The 15,919-nt window shown below is 50.0% G+C and overlaps 1 protein-coding gene across 2 annotated transcripts in view; it reads left to right on the forward strand.

Moving 5' to 3' along the window:
• DNAH6 (dynein axonemal heavy chain 6) overlaps positions 1 to 15,919 on the forward strand; it is a 2,458,578-nt gene that overhangs the window by 1,253,194 nt on the left and 1,189,465 nt on the right. For both annotated transcript variants that reach the window (XM_085636629.1, XM_085636630.1), the window contains one exon: positions 9,003 to 9,150. In XM_085636629.1, coding sequence (XP_085492755.1) covers positions 9,003 to 9,150 — 148 coding nt within the window. The remainder of the gene's footprint in view (positions 1 to 9,002; positions 9,151 to 15,919) is intronic.

A 15,919-nucleotide genomic window follows, 5' to 3' on the forward strand; every position in this document is an offset into this window, starting at 1 on the left:
TCCCCAGGCGTGAGACTGGATCCGGAAACTTTTTGCCACAGCATCCCTGCGCGCCGGGTGCAGGGCGACACCACGTGACTCCGCCCAGATGTCGTCCGCATACGTGACGTCAGCGAGGTCACATAAGACCCGTCCCGGGGCGCCCACGTCTGTTTTTTCCTTTTCCGCGTGCAACGTGGTCCGATCCTTGCTAGGGCCTGTTAGGTCCCTTTTTTCTTCCATTTTTTAGTGGAACAGTGTGCGACTGCCTTCGGGCTTTAAGACTTGCACGTCTTGTGGACATCTTATGTCGGCGACGGACCCTCACCTCATTTGTATGTGGTGTTTGGGGAGGATCACGGCACCACAGACTGTACGCAGTGCCAACAGTTGAAGCCGAAGTCACGGCGGGAGTGCCGGATGAAACTTCTCTCGGCGCTTCTCTCCAGGTCGACGTCCTCCCCTCGGTCTGCTTCGACGGACGGCTTTAGACTCGGGCGTGGTCGTCATCCTCGCCTTTCCCCGATGTGACATGAGTGTCGCTCCCCGGTGAGTAAGTGTCGCAGTTTGTCCCCGGGGGCTGGTTTCCGGCCTCCCGGGGGCGTGGACTCTCCGCGGGTGATGCAGCCCTGCTTGTTGTCCTATCCACCGTTTCCCGGTGTTGGAGCGTCGAGAGTCCAAATGGAGACATATGCGTCGGCTTTGCAGGCTTCGCTGGCGTCTCCTCCTCCTTCCCCTCCTGGGGCGTCGGCGGATCCCTCGCTCTGCGCAGGGCCCTCTGCGGCGCCACTGGTGGCTCCGGCCCCGGCGCCGACTGGCTTGGATCCAGGCTTGCAGGATGTGGTACTGTTGGGGTGCAGCTCCTCTGGGGCACCTCCTTCAGGCCACGGCATCTCTGCTTCGCCGCAACCTCCCGCGGGGGTCCCTGTGGTGTCGCGGGAGGTCGCCGGGGCTCGGGTCGCAGCCCTTCTCGGTCCTTTGAAAGGGTGGTCCTCTCTAAGGCGAGGTGATGCTGCTACGGCGCCGGCAGCAGCTGGACCTTACGAAGGTCAGTGGACCCTCCTCGTCCCGCTCTGGGTCGAGGCCGAGGGGAGACCCCTCGTCACACTCCGGGCCCCTCTCGTCCCTCCACGCAAGTCGGAGGTTGAATCGTACCTGGCACCTCTGCATGGGTTGCCGAGCGATCTTCGCCTCATTCTGGGCTGCAGCTGTCGGAGGGCTTCGTGCCACTCCCCAGGCCCGTCTCGATCCCGCGCGCAGGTGGCTGCCTCGGCGGGTGTCAGGTCGGTGTCACTCCAGCACCGCCCCAGGGCCGGTGCGGCTCCAGCTCTACTCCGATCTCCACTCCGGTCCCCGGTGCGAGGTGAGTTGGAAGTCCCTTGTCCGGCGACACCGGCTGGTGCCGACGTGCTACCTCAGGCAGCAGATTCTACGGCTCCGTGCAGGGGTCGTACTGCGGATTCGTCTTCAGACGCTCCTTCTTCTCCAGAGGCATGCATATTGGTGTCGTCCTCCCCGGAAACTGGTCGCCGTGTGGTGTCTTTTTCACTGGCGTGAAGGGCGGCTCCACGCCCTTCCTGGGGCAGAGGTGTTCATCGGAAGAGCGGCAGGTCCCTCATTCTTCAGCTCCTCCTGGCTTCCAGGTCTGGTCCTTGCCCGCTCCACTTAGCCTCGGGGATGGCCGCCTTAGTTTGCAGCCGTCGCCCACGGAGGGGACCCGGTGCCTCAGCATCTTCTGCACCGGCACCTCCTGGCACCGCATGACCCTGCGTGCCTGTCCCTTCACCCCTCAGCCGCCAGCCCCCTTTTGCGGCCTGCCGCTGCTGTTGACTCCGCTGTCCCGAGATGCCCGCTGGCTGGACTCTTGGCGACGCAACATGTTCGCCTCGACCAGCGCGGCCCTGCGGGCCCTTAACACCTTGTGTGTGCTGGCTAGGGCCTCCTCCTGTATGTGGGACTCGGCGGAGTCTCTGGGATCTGCAGCGTCCCAGGGGTCTGGCCCGGTGGACTCGTGGCATCATGCGTTGGATGGCCGGGAGCTTGCGGCATTTATTCTCCGCTCCGCTCTGGACATCTCGGAGGTGCTGGGCCAGGCCATGGCTTCCTCTGTCGCTCACCGACGCCATGCTTGGCTTCGGGACGGAGTATTCCCTGAGAATATTTGGGAGCAACTCATCGACCTTCCGTTTGATGGCAGCCTGTTGCTCCATGCCCCGGCCGACACCGCCATCCAAAGGCTCTTGGCAGGGCTCCGTCCTCCTCCTCCGCCTTATCCTCCTCCTCCATCCCCTCCTCAGTGACTTCTGAGTTGGATTGATTCTGGGCTTTCTTAGGCCAGCTTTTCTGACTGTGCAGTGTGTTTTCTAGCCGTTTACGTCCTTCCTTGGGACTTTGGCTTTGTTGGCTGCTGGACGACCCTTGTGTTGATTGTGTGTGGATCTGAAGGAGTTGTTGGGCAAACTTGGCCCTGAGATTGGGCCTTCTGCTTTGCTTGGGCTGTTTGTCAAGCCTTCAGCGGGGGTGTTTTTCCCCCGTAGCTCTTTTGTTTTTCCTCTGCTGCGGAAGTTCTTCCAAAGAGGTTTCCCATATCTTGGGACTTAACGTACCCTATGTGGGGTAGTGGTAGCTGTCATATGGCTTACGCTCTGCTAGAGGGTTCTGGTCGCCTTCGGGTGCCTGTTCTCCATGGCGTTTAGGTAGCTTGCTTTTGCTTCCTGAGGTCGTGTGCGCGGCCACTCGTAGTGGTGGCCCGGGCATCTCCTCCTCTCCCTGCTCCTGTCCTGAGGTCTCAGATGATCCTGTGTCTCCCTGGCCAGGCGTCGCCTACTCGGCCTTCCTGGGGCCTCGGGCTGTTCTTCTTGCTTCTGGCTTTGACTGCCGGCGCTGTTCTGGTTGGCCGACTGCTCTCCATCTGGAGTGGGTTCGCCTTCTTTTCCCTAGTTTCCTTGGGTCCTCTAGGCTTCTTCTTCTTTTTCTTCTGCTTTTCCTGTCTTGGCATTCGGTGGAAGCTATGTTGCCTTGTGGGGGAGTGGGGTGCTTCAGCCTCTCAGTCCTTGCCCTTGGTTCCTCTGCTGTGAGCATATGAGCCTCTTCAGCCTTCTTTCCTTCCTACATCCCCTTAGGGTCAGTGGGGTCCTGCTTGTGGGTTCCCTTGGCCTGGCAGGGGCGAGGTTCTACCTGGTCCACAGATCATTTCCCCTGTGGGACCCTCTGTTCTGCATTTGCAGACCCTCCTTCCCAGGGGGTATTGCTAGTGTATCTATTCTACGTGAAGGAATCTGTGGCCAGTAGTCTCTATCAGATGTACGAGTTAATTACCTTCGGTAACGACGTATCTGGTAGAGACAATTCTAGTCGCAGATTCCTTCATGGCCCACCCTTCCTCCCCTATTCTGCGAGGACCCTTAGGTTGGTCTTCGGTACTCGTCTCCCGGTGGGGGGCTGTATCTCCTGTGAGTGCCTTCTTTGTTCTTGACGGGTGGCTCCATATGGGGGCTGTTCATTCCTCCTTTGGTCCTTTGGAGGATGGGGTTCCGGTGCTCCGATGCCCTGCTGCTCTGGCTACTCCAGGTTTTGGGGGATTGCTTCTATCCCTGTCCTGCCTCCCCTCCCTTCCTTCCATTGCTATCCTCTGATTAAGTGTCATCTGGCCTTGTCTTGCCCTTGTCCCTTGTGGGTGGTTGCCCTCTAGGTTGGGGTGGCATGGAGGTTTGTTGTCCCTGTCTGTCTTGGGACTGGTCCCAATCCTTGCTCAGGATGAAGGGGGTGGGCTTCCTACGTGTGCCATGACTTTTATGCCTATTCTTGCCTTCGGGGCACAGGTATGGGAGGTTGTCTATGTGCGGGCAGGGTGGCTGCGCAGGTGTCTGCTTGTTCTTCCTCTTTCTTCTTTCCCTGCCCTTGGGGTCTGCGGTGTTGGCACTACCCTGGTGGTGGTGTTAGTCATCGTTTCTTTCCACTTTTTCTGCTCTACGCTCACTGTTTCCATGCTCCCACAGTTTTTTTATCTGGTGGTTCCGCGTTGTGGTGCAGAAAAGTTCTCTGAAGAAAACTGACGTGGGCGCGCCAGGGTCGGTCTTATGTGACCTTGCTGACGTTACGTACGTGGATGGCGCCTGGGCGGAGTCGCATGGTGCCGCCCCGCCCCCGGCGTGCAGGGATGCTGTGACAAAAAGTTTCCGGATCCAGTCTCATGCCTGGGGATAATTTACGTGAAGGAATCTGCGGCTAGAATCGTCTCTACCAGATACATCGTTACCGAAGGTAAGTAACTTGTTTATTTGCAGCTTCTTAATATCATAATAATTCAAATGTTCCTATTTGCTTGCATTTGGCACAATCCTCAAATATTCAATAGTGCACACACACAAACAAGCATTACATGCATTTCTTTACAAATACCTCCTGATTCTGTTCCTCTCAATTGTATCCTATCACTCGCTTTCATCACTCTTTCTATTTCTAATCTGCCCTCTTTGCGCCTCTCTACCTCTTTCCCTAGCCTTCTGGATCTATTCCCTATCTCTATCTGCGCTAGCCTCTTTTGCCTCCTCTCTTACTTTTCCTACTTTAAACTCTCTGCTCCTTCCCCTCACTCTTCACTCGCCCCCATTTTCCCTCCCCTCAGCAGAAGACCCCACGGCCCGAGTGCTTGCAGTGGCAGACAGAGAGCACTTCAGGGTCTCGAGCACGTGCAGGGTAGTGGTCAGGGAAGAACAATACTGGCCTCCAATGGGAAGGCCAGTTGACCTCCTCTCACCTCACCCGGGCTCCAGGAAGGCGGCTTAGGCCATCTTCACCACCATCATGGACTCAATGTCCCAGCAGGCGGTCGGAGTGGGGGGTGGATTCGCAGGGGCAAGTGAGGCTGAGGAAAGACAGTCAGACCCCATGGGAAGCCAAGGTGTGAAAATGGCCCTTTGTACCTGTGATCCACCATGGACCCAGCATCGACGCCTGGTATGGGGTGGTGAGGACAAAGAGATCCCATCTGTGTAGGAAGGGAGCAGAGGCCCTCTTGCCCCTGCCGCAGGCCTCCAATAGGCCATCAAGGCCCCATCAGGCAGCTTGCCACAGCTTCATAATACAGATAGACAGCAGCGGCCAACATGCTGCCAAAAAACGGTATGAAGCTGGCCCTCGGGCATGAGTCCAGTGCCCACCATATCAATCCGACTCTGAGTACCGGTACTCTCCTTGACAGTGGAAAAGTGCCAGTACTCGGCTCGGTAAATGTAAGAAGTGCCGGTACTCAGTACCAGTGAGTACCGGCCCATTTAAAGCACTGCATACTACACCTTTTTACTGGAGACTAGATGTAGTTTCTTTCATTTCCTCTGATAAAATGTTTAGCATTGTTGAATCAGTGACGTGTCAAGGGGGAGCGCCCCCCTGCACTTCAGAACCGGAGATCTCGCCAGTACCCCCTTTCACTCTGGCAGTGCAGGACGGCAAATACATGGACAGTCACGGGTGGCCATAGGGCTAGCTACGCCACTGTATTGATTGTATTCTAAAATTAATACCCCACACCAGTACTTCCGTACATAGAACAGAACACGCATTGATTCACTTTCTGACCAAAAGAACTAGACACCCCAGCATAACAACCACTGACGTAATAGTTGGCGGAATAGCTTTTGCCTCTTCTGGGTCCACAACAACGTCTGTAGAAGGTACCTGAGTATGACTAGAACTCCAGGTTTCAACTTGAGTGTAATGAATCTGTTGTGAAAGTCATATCTATGGACGTTTCCCTGTCCCAGAAATAGTTGTTTTTGAGTAATGTTATAATATGTTATGGCTACCCCGTCGAGGCGCTGAATTAAGTTTCAAATGGGTTGCATTCTACTCTGTGGAAGTCCAGTGGTGCTGATTTAGTTAAGAATTACAGTTAATCATGCTGTTTCTGTTCAATTTTATGCATTTTATAATATTCTTTTCGTGCACACTTTTGTAGGGGTGGGCGAAATTTGTGAAATTGACTTTCGCAAATTATCGCAAAATTGCTCAAAATCTCCGCGAGCAAGCGGAACTTTCACGAAGATGCGGAGATTGCTTTTCCCACCCGTTAGCGATATGTTTTTGCGTGCTTGCAGGGAAATCTATCTCCAACTTGAGAGCGGTCGCTAATGGGCGCGGTCATCTTGCTCGCGATGCTTATTTCTTGTTCCGGGTCGAATGACTTGTTCGCGATCGCAAACTCTCACGGGATAGCGCGACCGGCTACCAACAATCCAACATCTCGTGGCGCACGCGAATGGATAGGAAAACTTGTCGGCGAACTCAGGGAACCAGTAAGTTGCGACCACACGCACGAGAATGCATTTTTAAAGCACAAACAAGAAAAATACTTCAGTTTCGCGTCAGATTGCGAAAGTTTTGACATTTTCGCGCTCTCCGCGATCTTGGCAGCTAGGCTTCCCTCCATCAAGACTGTATACTCCAGCCGTGGAGCAAATTGGTGTTTATCCTTACACTGGCCCAGCAGGGCACCACATTGGGTATGCTAAAGGGTTATTTGTCTGCTATCTCTGCTTTTCTGAAGCTGCCAGATCAGCCTTCTCTTTTCAAGTCCCCTATTGTACATAGGTTCCATAGAGCTCTTCAGCACATTTTTCCTCCAGCTCCCTTCACTATGCCTCAATGGTACCTCAATTTGGTTATTACTTTTCTGATGTGTGTTTCCTTTGAGATGCTTCATAACTACCCTCGTAGACTCCTCACCATCAAGACAGCCTTTTTGGTTGCAATTACATATGCCTGGTGGGTCAGTGAACTGCAGGTGCTGCCTATCTCTGCCTCTGCACATTTCCTTTCACCCAGGCAAACTGGTCCTTTAACTTGAGCATCCTTCTTACCGAAAGTAGTCACCCCATTTTATGTAGGCCAGTCCATCACCATGCCTACCCTTTACACTCTCCCTCATCCCTCTAATAAAGAAAGACAAGAGACCCAAAAAGAGTGCTGTCATTCTACCTTGACTGCACACGACCATTCCTGGTGGATGATCAACTCTTTGTGGGCTATGTCAGAGCCAAGAATGGGAGGACCGTCTTGAAGTGAACCATCTCCTGATGGACTGTGCTCTGCATTAGGATCTGCTATGCACTGGCCAAAAAGCAACCATCAGACGGCTTGCATGCTGATTCCACCCAAGCAAAAGCTGAGACCATTGCTTTAGCATGCGGCATTCTGGTCTTAGAAATCTGCCAGGGTGCGACGTGGGCTTGTTGCACTCATTCTCCAAGCACTACTGCTTTGGCAGTTAGGTCTGTTGGGATGGGAACTTTGACCATTCAGTCCTACGGGATTTTCTAGTCTAAATCGGATTCACAGACCCACCTCCGTTGAGATATTACTTGGAAATCTGTTCTAAGGAAAGGGATTTGCGGCTAGAAGTCTCTATCAGATGAACACGTTGCTTGCCTTCGGTAATGCCTTATCTGTTAGAAACTCTATCTAACCACAAATTCCTTACCAACCCACCTATCCTCCCTGCTCTGTGAACAAATTGTTAGGTACAGGGCTCTTCCCTTTTCAGGGCCCTGGTTTCATGCAGCACTGGCAAATGTTCTTCATGGCTCTGCGCTCCAGGCGTAGCAAGTCGAGAAAAGAAACCGGCATTAGCGTGCTATATATGCACTGTGCATGTCACTTTTGGCTCAGATGACCCTGACGATGCCATGCAGAGCTGAACGACGGCACCTACTGGCACGCAGGGGTCCGGCTCACGAAAAAATTCCGGAATCAGTCTGATGCCTGGGGATTATTCCGAAAGGATCTGCGGCTAGATATAGTCTCTTCAGATAAGGCGTTACCTATGGTAAGTAATTAAAAAAAAAGTGTTGTCAAAGGCTAGAATCTAGCTAATGCCAGATCTACTGGCTTTACCAATGTGTGTCTTTATTTATTTCAGTTTGTTACTGAACTAAAGTTAGAAAAGGAATCTGACAAATTTCATGCCAGTTTTGTTTAAAGAAGGGATGTTTTTACAGTAGAGCAAATTACTTTCAAATATTTTCTTACAAGCCTGCATATCTTAAAATCTTAAAATGTAAACGAACCCGAAGAAATATGCTTTTTTGGTTTAGCCTGAAAGGCGCTTTAGCTGTGTTTTGCCTAAGATCCATAGGAAACAAACTTATGTAAAGTGAGCTTTGGGTCATCTCCTTACTCATGTTTTGATAGCTTTTCTTCATATGACTTCACTGCTCCTGATATGATGGTTTCCCTCCCAATTCTTGTGTTTGTCCTGCTCAAGGAGAATTTCAATCTCACTGTGTTTTGATTGGATGGCATGTATCCTTCCTCAGCTAACGTTAGTGCATGTACTCTCCCCCACAACCACTTGCTACCCACCCCCTTGCATTCCAAGTGCCACCTGGAGCAGTGCCTGGTACTATATCAGCTGACAGCTATCTTTACATTTTTTGAACCATTCCAAGATGCCCACCCACGTATGCACATGTGCAGGGAGGCGTAGCAGGGATCTTTGAAGACTTTTTCTTATACGTTTTAGAACATTCTTTCAAATATGAATATGGCCAGTGGAGATGTAAGTGCATTCATGATGGTATTTTCTTAAACTATAAGAACTTTTCTTCCAGTATAGCTGAAGCGGATCCCTGCATCCGCTAAAGCTACCTTTAAATGGATGTTTACACTTTAAGAAAATCCTTTGATTGTTACATAAAATACAGAGAAAACAAGATAGAAACACACATTATCAACTTGCAGCTGTCACTGTCGGTATATTATCTTAGTCAATATGTTGCCAATTACATTTTTGAAGTTGACAAAAGCTTTGAAGTCTCCAAACTAACACATCAAGGACAGTGTGAAAAAAACATATGTCACAGTCATTTCCCACTCCTACCTAAATGTCAGGTCCCTGTCCCTTGTCTCTGACTTTATATAACAACCGCTGTGGGATGTAAGACTTTGTGTGTATGTAATTCCTTATGTATTTTCATCAGGAGTAATAATATATCTTTCATTTTTGCGTTTTACATGTTAATCAGTCTGTCGTTGCTCGAGGACTACTTAACAGAATACAAGAAGAAGCGTCCTATGTTCCTGTTTACATAAATTTCTCTGCTCAGACATCTTCTATAAGGACACAAGAAATCATTGAATCCAAACTGGAAAAGAAACGAAAGAATATTTTAGGTAAATATCTATTTTTCGTTTGTTTTTGAATGAAAGATGCTGTATCACCAGTTATACTGTTGATTGTTAATTACATATGGTGGTTGTGCTTGCCTGTGTGGCGTTTCATTATAGGTCATGTTAGACCTGTCAGTCTTCCCCCAAACCTTTTGCCTTACTCCCTTTTTTGCTGAACTTGTTTCTGCTGGCCTTAGGACTCTGTGCACTTTACCACTGCTAACCAATGCTAAAGTGCCAGCTCTCTCCTTTTAAACACGGTTGTAGGACTCTGGCTCTTTATTTACTATGCCAAAATAGGAATAGTGTGCAAAGAGTCCAGTGGATCCCCAGAAGCTTTATAGAAGATAAACTTGATAATACTAATGTTCTCTTTTGTGGTAGTGTGAGCGAACTGTTAGGTTTATCAGAGGATAGTGCTAAGCATTTGTTGTGATCACAGAGGCAATAAATGAGACACACACTCAATGAATAAATCCAAGACCAGTTTATAAAAACAATACTGGCTTATATTTATTTCATAGAACCAAAGAACGTTTCAGGTAAAAACGTTTTTCAATTGAAATATTTCTTAATACAAAAAGTATACATAGTGCAATGCTTGAGCTCGGCAATGTTGGCCTGTGGGAATAAGAAATAATTCAGCATACGGGTAGGTAACATAGACTTACAGATCCAGTCTTAGGGAGTTAAGGCAAGCACTGGGCAAGGTTCACAACAGTACCAACAGTGCACCACCAGCAGCACTGGGGCGGCCGAGTGCAAGGTGCAAATACAGCATTGGATGCCCAATACAAATCATTGGAGAATGGTGAAATCGGACAGAGGCTGCTTACAGGTAAGCAGCAGCAGCTTGGGAAACCAGTCTCCGGGGAATGGTGAAAGGTCAAATCAGAAAAGGGCTGCAGGCACAGGCCAGGAGGCCGTCGCCGGGAACCAACAGTTGGAGAGGTAAGTTGCAATTCTCGGGGACATAGGGACACCTTTAGACCACTTCACCAAGGCCCAGAGCCGACGGGGGCAGGAGTGTCTTTTGGTGTTCGAAACAGCTTACCTGAGCAGGTTGCAGTTGAGAGTCTCTCTCTGCGGAGGTTGCAGGCGACGTCGGGGAGTACAGGAGAGGGTCAGCTCTTGATAGACTTGGGCTCTGGAGCACTGGGGAACCTTGTTGGTACCAGTGGGCCACTTCAACTTGGGCTGGAGATGCAGAGGTGGAACCAGGTGTTGGGTGTCACGGTTCTTCAAGTCATAGAGTCCTTGCTTGGAGGTTGTTGCTTTTGAACAGGTCCGCTGTTCTCGGGAGGTCTTGGTCTTTGTCGAAGCAAGGCAGTCCTCCCAGGGTTTTGGAGGGTGCTGAACTGCAGGACGAGTCGACTTTGGCACAGTTGTTGGCGGTGCTGGTGCCAAGTCAAGGGCTGTCTTCAGTCTTCTCTGCTTGTGTGGCTCTTTGGTGTCCGTTTCTTCTTAAGTCGCTAGGATCTGAGTTCTTGGATTCAGGGATGCCCCCTAAATACTGAATTTAGGGGCGTTATAGGGGAGTGATGGTAGTAGCCAATGGTCTACCTACCTTTAGGGTTTCTACACCCTCTAGTTGACCACTTCCTTTGTGAAGTGAGCATACCCTGACCCTAGAATACTATTTCCTCTAAAAACAAGATGGCGGAATTTGAACTGGGGGTTCACTTCCGCTTAGGGCACCTAATTGGTGGCACTGACAAAGAGTGGGAACACCTCCTATTCTCACTAGTTTTTCCATCTGTCTTGCCGCCAAAAAGTTGGACACTGGCTGGGGGCAGCAGGAATCTTTCCAGTTGCAGTCTCAGAGCCCAGAGCAAGGTCCAGCGAAGTCCAGAGTGCCCAAACGGTTGAAGATGAAGTGGTGTCTTGAATTGAATCTTGTCCCATGACGAATTTAGGGACCCACCCAGAGGAAGCCTTTAAGTATCCTAAGGAAAGGGTTGGGACATTTCAGGGTTCCCTCCCAGGGTAGAAGTCAGACAGTGGGGAGGTTACGCCTTTGTCCCTTGTCCACTTTGCGCCAGAGGCCAACGGCTCCCTCAGCTGGTTTGAACTGGACTATACTAGGAGGGTACCAAATGTGCCCCCAAGCAGACTTAATGGAAGTGGCAAGCGCTCCTACCCTGCCCCAATCCACTAAACTCTGTCTGGGAGGTGTCACACCTCCCTGTGACAGGATCCCTATTGTCCTGCCTTCCCCTGCTCCAGCCTGGCTCAGAAGCATGATGGCAGAATCGTGTCTCTGGTCGGCAGCAGCCATGTTGTGCTGTCTGGGTCTACAGTACATGGAATCATACCTCCCACACCGTTTACAGTGTGGGGGTATGAATTCAACATGTTTGATACCAACCATAACAGGGTTTGTTACAGCCAGTTTAGAGTTCGCCATCACGTAATGATGCATGGCCACTTTATATATTGCAATGGCTGATGCACTTACTACCATGGAGAATGGACTCTGAATGATGTAGGGGTGCCCTGCTCATGCAGTGGCACCCTTACACGTAGAACCGAGCACCCTGCGTTCAGGATTGAAAGGCCTGCTTTAGGGGTGGCTTAAAGGTTTTACGTGCAGTGACCTCAGATATAGGGAAAACAATATCTGTCGTAAGTGGTACTAGCACCAGCTTACACTGGCTGCAAGGCAGGCCTGTAGTTACAGTTTGAGTGGTCTCCCATGTGTGGTATAATACATGCTTCAGCCCATGGGGGACCCCTGGTGTACCTATGCACTGGGTACCTCAGTACCATTTACTAGGGACTTAAAATGGTACACCAGTAGCCAATCTGGGATGTCCCTAAGTACTCACTATAGTCAATTTAAGGGAGAAAGCACAGAGACGGGGGTCCTGATTAGCAGGTTCCCAGTCAGACTAGTCAGAAACAGCTTAACACCAGGCAAAAAGTGGGGCTAACCATGCAGAAGGATCCTACCTTCCTACAGTCAGCTGCTCACATTGGTGGGCAATGGATGGGATTCAAGCCTGCATTGTTTTACCAACTAATTTAGGTGTGAAGTAATTGAAAAATCATCAGTAGCATTGGGCACATATAATGGGTAGATATCATTGATAGTGCTATTAAGGTTCTGGAAGGCTGGCTTCATGCAAGCAAGGTACATGACTATGAAGGATTGAACAATTTGATAATGAGGGAGGACATCCTTAATAACTGTCAGAACCACCTTTTACAGCAGTACCTAGTGGACTCTTATCTGACCTCTCCCCAAGAATTGGGAAAGAAGGCAGACAAATTGGTCTGCACCAGGGTAAAGCAGAAAAACCATGGTAATGGAGGTGACCAGAAGAAGCAAGATTCTTGTAAATCGCAGGTTAAAGCTGGGGACAAGGGTAAAGTTACAAGGTGTCTTTTCAAGGTCCTCAAAAACCTGCATCTGGGGGGAGTCCCAAAATTCCCAAAGGGTAAAAAGAAACCTTAGTGTTATTTGAGTAAAGCAAATACCCATTGGGCAAGAGATGCTGATTGTCCAAAAGCCAAGGAACCTACTGCCGCTGCCCCTAAGGCAACTGCTCCCCCTAGCACCAATGCAAGTGGTAGTACAGCAACTAAGTGATTAGTTAGGTTAACCTTGAATTCTGAGGTGGGTTCTGGCCTAGTCAGAACTCCAGCTCAGGTTGTTCTAGTCTGTAGTGGTGGCATTGATGCTGCCACCTTACTGGTAAGTCCCACTAATGTGGGCAAGTACAGGCAACAGCCTTTGATAAACTCTTAGGAAGCAATAGCTTTCAGGGACCAAGGAGCCATTGTCACCGTGGTGACAGAAAAACTTGTTTCCCTTTAAAAAATCATACTTGAACAAATGTACCAAGTGACCAATGCTAGTAATGTTAGGACTGATTATTCCTTGGCAGTTGTAAATCTCAGCTGGGGAGGGCTAACTCGGCCTGAGAGAGTTGTGGTGTCTCCACATCTACCTGTAGATTGTCTGTTGAACAATGATTTAGAACATTGAGCCTGGTCTGAAGTAGAGTTCAGGACTCATGCAGAAATGATCGGCATATCTGCCAGGATCTTTGCTGTAACCAAGGCTAAGCCAAATAGCTCAGCACTGAGGGAGCACTGGATCCTGGAAAAATGGACCAGGTTGCCCTGAATAGAAGGAGCAGGAAGGGTAAGGAATTATCCTCCTCCCAAACTCCCAGTGAGGATCAGTCTCCTGATGAGATGGTTTCCGTCCCTGTGAATGAACTGTCCCAGGGGTAACTTGGCCCTGACCAGGCAGAGCTCTTGGGGGCAGGGGGCCCTTCCAAGGCAGAATTGAGTTTAGAGCAGCAATCCTGCCCGTCTCTTGAACCCCTCAGAGAGCAAGCTGCTGCCGAGGACGCAGGGAATATCAGTTGTTCCTATAAAATCTATTGAGAAGATGGGCTTCTGTATTTTGAAGGTAGAGACCCCAAGCCTGGTGCCACCAGGAGGTTGGTTATACATCAGACGTTCAGGGGATTTCTTCTCTCCCTGGCACATGACATTCCCCTTGCAGGACACCTTGGGCAAAGTAAGACTTGTCCCTCATTTTCACTTGCCCCATATGTCAGAATACACCAAGGAGTTTTGTTGCTCCTGTGTCACGTGCCAATCCAGTGGTAAGGCAGGTGGCACTACAAAGGCCCTCTTAGTTTCACTTCCAATGGTTGGGGTTCCCTTTGAGAGGGTAGGGATTGACATTGTTGGTCCCTTCAACCCTCCAACTGCATCTGGACACAGTTATGCCACTAGATATCCTGAAGCAATTCCACTTAGAACCGCTACAGCTCCTGTAGAGGCCAGGGCCCTCATGGGAATCTTTTCCAGAGTGGGCTCCCCTAAGGAGGCCTTAACATACAGAGGTCCCAACTTCATGTCTAGTTACATAACTACTATGTGGAAAGAGTGTGGAATAAACTATAAGTGTATTACACCCTACCATCCACAGAGCAATGGGCTTGTTGAAAGGTTCAACACGACCCTTAAGGGTATGATCATGGGACTCCCAGAAAAGCTCAGGCAAAAATGGGATGTCTTACTACCTTTCCTTCTCTTTGCCCACAGAGAGGTTCCTCAGAAGGGGGTTGGCTACAGCCCATTTAGACTTCTTTTTGGACATCCAGTTAGCCATTTTGTCTAGTTAACGAGGGATGGGAGCAACCTCTCAAACCTCCTAAACAGGATATTGTGGACCACGTCCTTGGCCTGCTTTCACATATAGCTGAGTACATGAAGAAGGCAGCTAAAAATCTTGGCCAGCCAAGAGCTTCAAAAAGCCTTGCATGACCAAAAGGCATGCACTGACTGTTTACAAGCCAGGCCAGAAAGTGTGGGTGTTGAAGCATGTGGCCCCAGCAGCTCTCTAAGACAAATGGAGTTGCCCCCACTTCATCCTTGAAAAAAAAGTGAGGTCACCTACTTGGTGGCCCTCTAAAAAGTCCCCACAGGGTGCTTCATGAGAACCGCCTAAAACCTTTTGTGGTCAAGGCTAGCATGAGCTTGCTCATGGCAACTGATGAGGGACAGGAGGAAGAGAGGGACCCTCTCCCCGATCGCCTCTCTCAAAACCCTGTTTATGGGTCAGTTCATGGAGTAACCTTGACAGGCAGCCTCACTGACCAGCAGCAAGCTGATTGCAGGAAGCTCCTCAATCAGTATAACCGTATGTTTTCTCTGACACCCAGTCAAACAACCTTGTGAAGTGGACACAGGTGACAGTCTGCCAGTAAAGAACAACATTTACAGGCAGCCTGGCCATGTCGGAGATTGCATCAGGACAGAGGTCCAAGATGCTGCAATTGGGGGCTATTGAGCCTTCAGATACCCCCTGGGCTAGTCCAGTGGTCCTTGTACCAAACTTCACACCAAGGGTGGAAAAAGAGAGAAAAGGTTTGTGGACTACAAAGGCCCCAAATGCAGTCACTAGGACTGATGCCCATCCTATTCCACAGGAATGGATACTTTGGCTTCAGCCAAGTTTCTGAGTACATTTTACCTGACTGCTGGCTACTCGCAATTCAGACTAGCTGAAATTGCCAAGCGAAAGACATCATTTTCAACCCTCAGTGGGCATTATCAATTTATTGTGATGCCCTTTGGTCCAAAAAATGCACCTGCTTCATTTCAGAGGTTGGTGAACAAAGTTCTCACAGGTCTGGAAGCCTATAGTGCAGCATATCTAGATGATATGGCTGTCTTTAGCTCCACCTTGGAGGATCACCTGGTCCACCTCAGGAATGTCCTGGTGGCCCTGCAAAAGGCAGGTCTCACCATCGAGGCCACCAAGTGCTAGATAGGGTAGAGCAAGGTTGTATACTAGGGTCACTTGCTAGGTGGAGACCAAGTTCAGCCATTGCAGAGCAAAACCAGACCATCATGGACTGGGTTGCTCTTATTACCCAGACTCAGGTCAGAGCTTTTCTGGGCCTGACTGGGTACTACAGGAGGTTTGTTAAGAGATATGGGTCCGTAGTGACGCCACTTAATGATCTTACCCCCAAAATAATGCCAAAGAAACTTCAGTGGACAGTTAGCTGTTAAAAGGCATTTGATGACCTGAGCAAGGCCATGTGCACTGCTCCCATTCTGCAAAGTCGTGACTATTTCAAAACCTTAATTGTCCAGACAGATGCATCTGAGATAGGGGTAGGAGCTGTTTTGTCACAACTAAATGCAGAGGGCTAGGACCAACCAGTAGCTTTCATAAGCAGAAGGTTGACGCCCAGGGAGAAACGTTGGTCAGCTATAGAGAGGGAGGCCTTGGTTGTGG

The sequence above is a fragment of the Triturus cristatus genome, chromosome 2_1, assembly GCF_964204655.1.
Source record: "Triturus cristatus chromosome 2_1, aTriCri1.1, whole genome shotgun sequence".
Taxonomy (NCBI): Eukaryota; Metazoa; Chordata; class Amphibia; order Caudata; family Salamandridae; genus Triturus; species Triturus cristatus.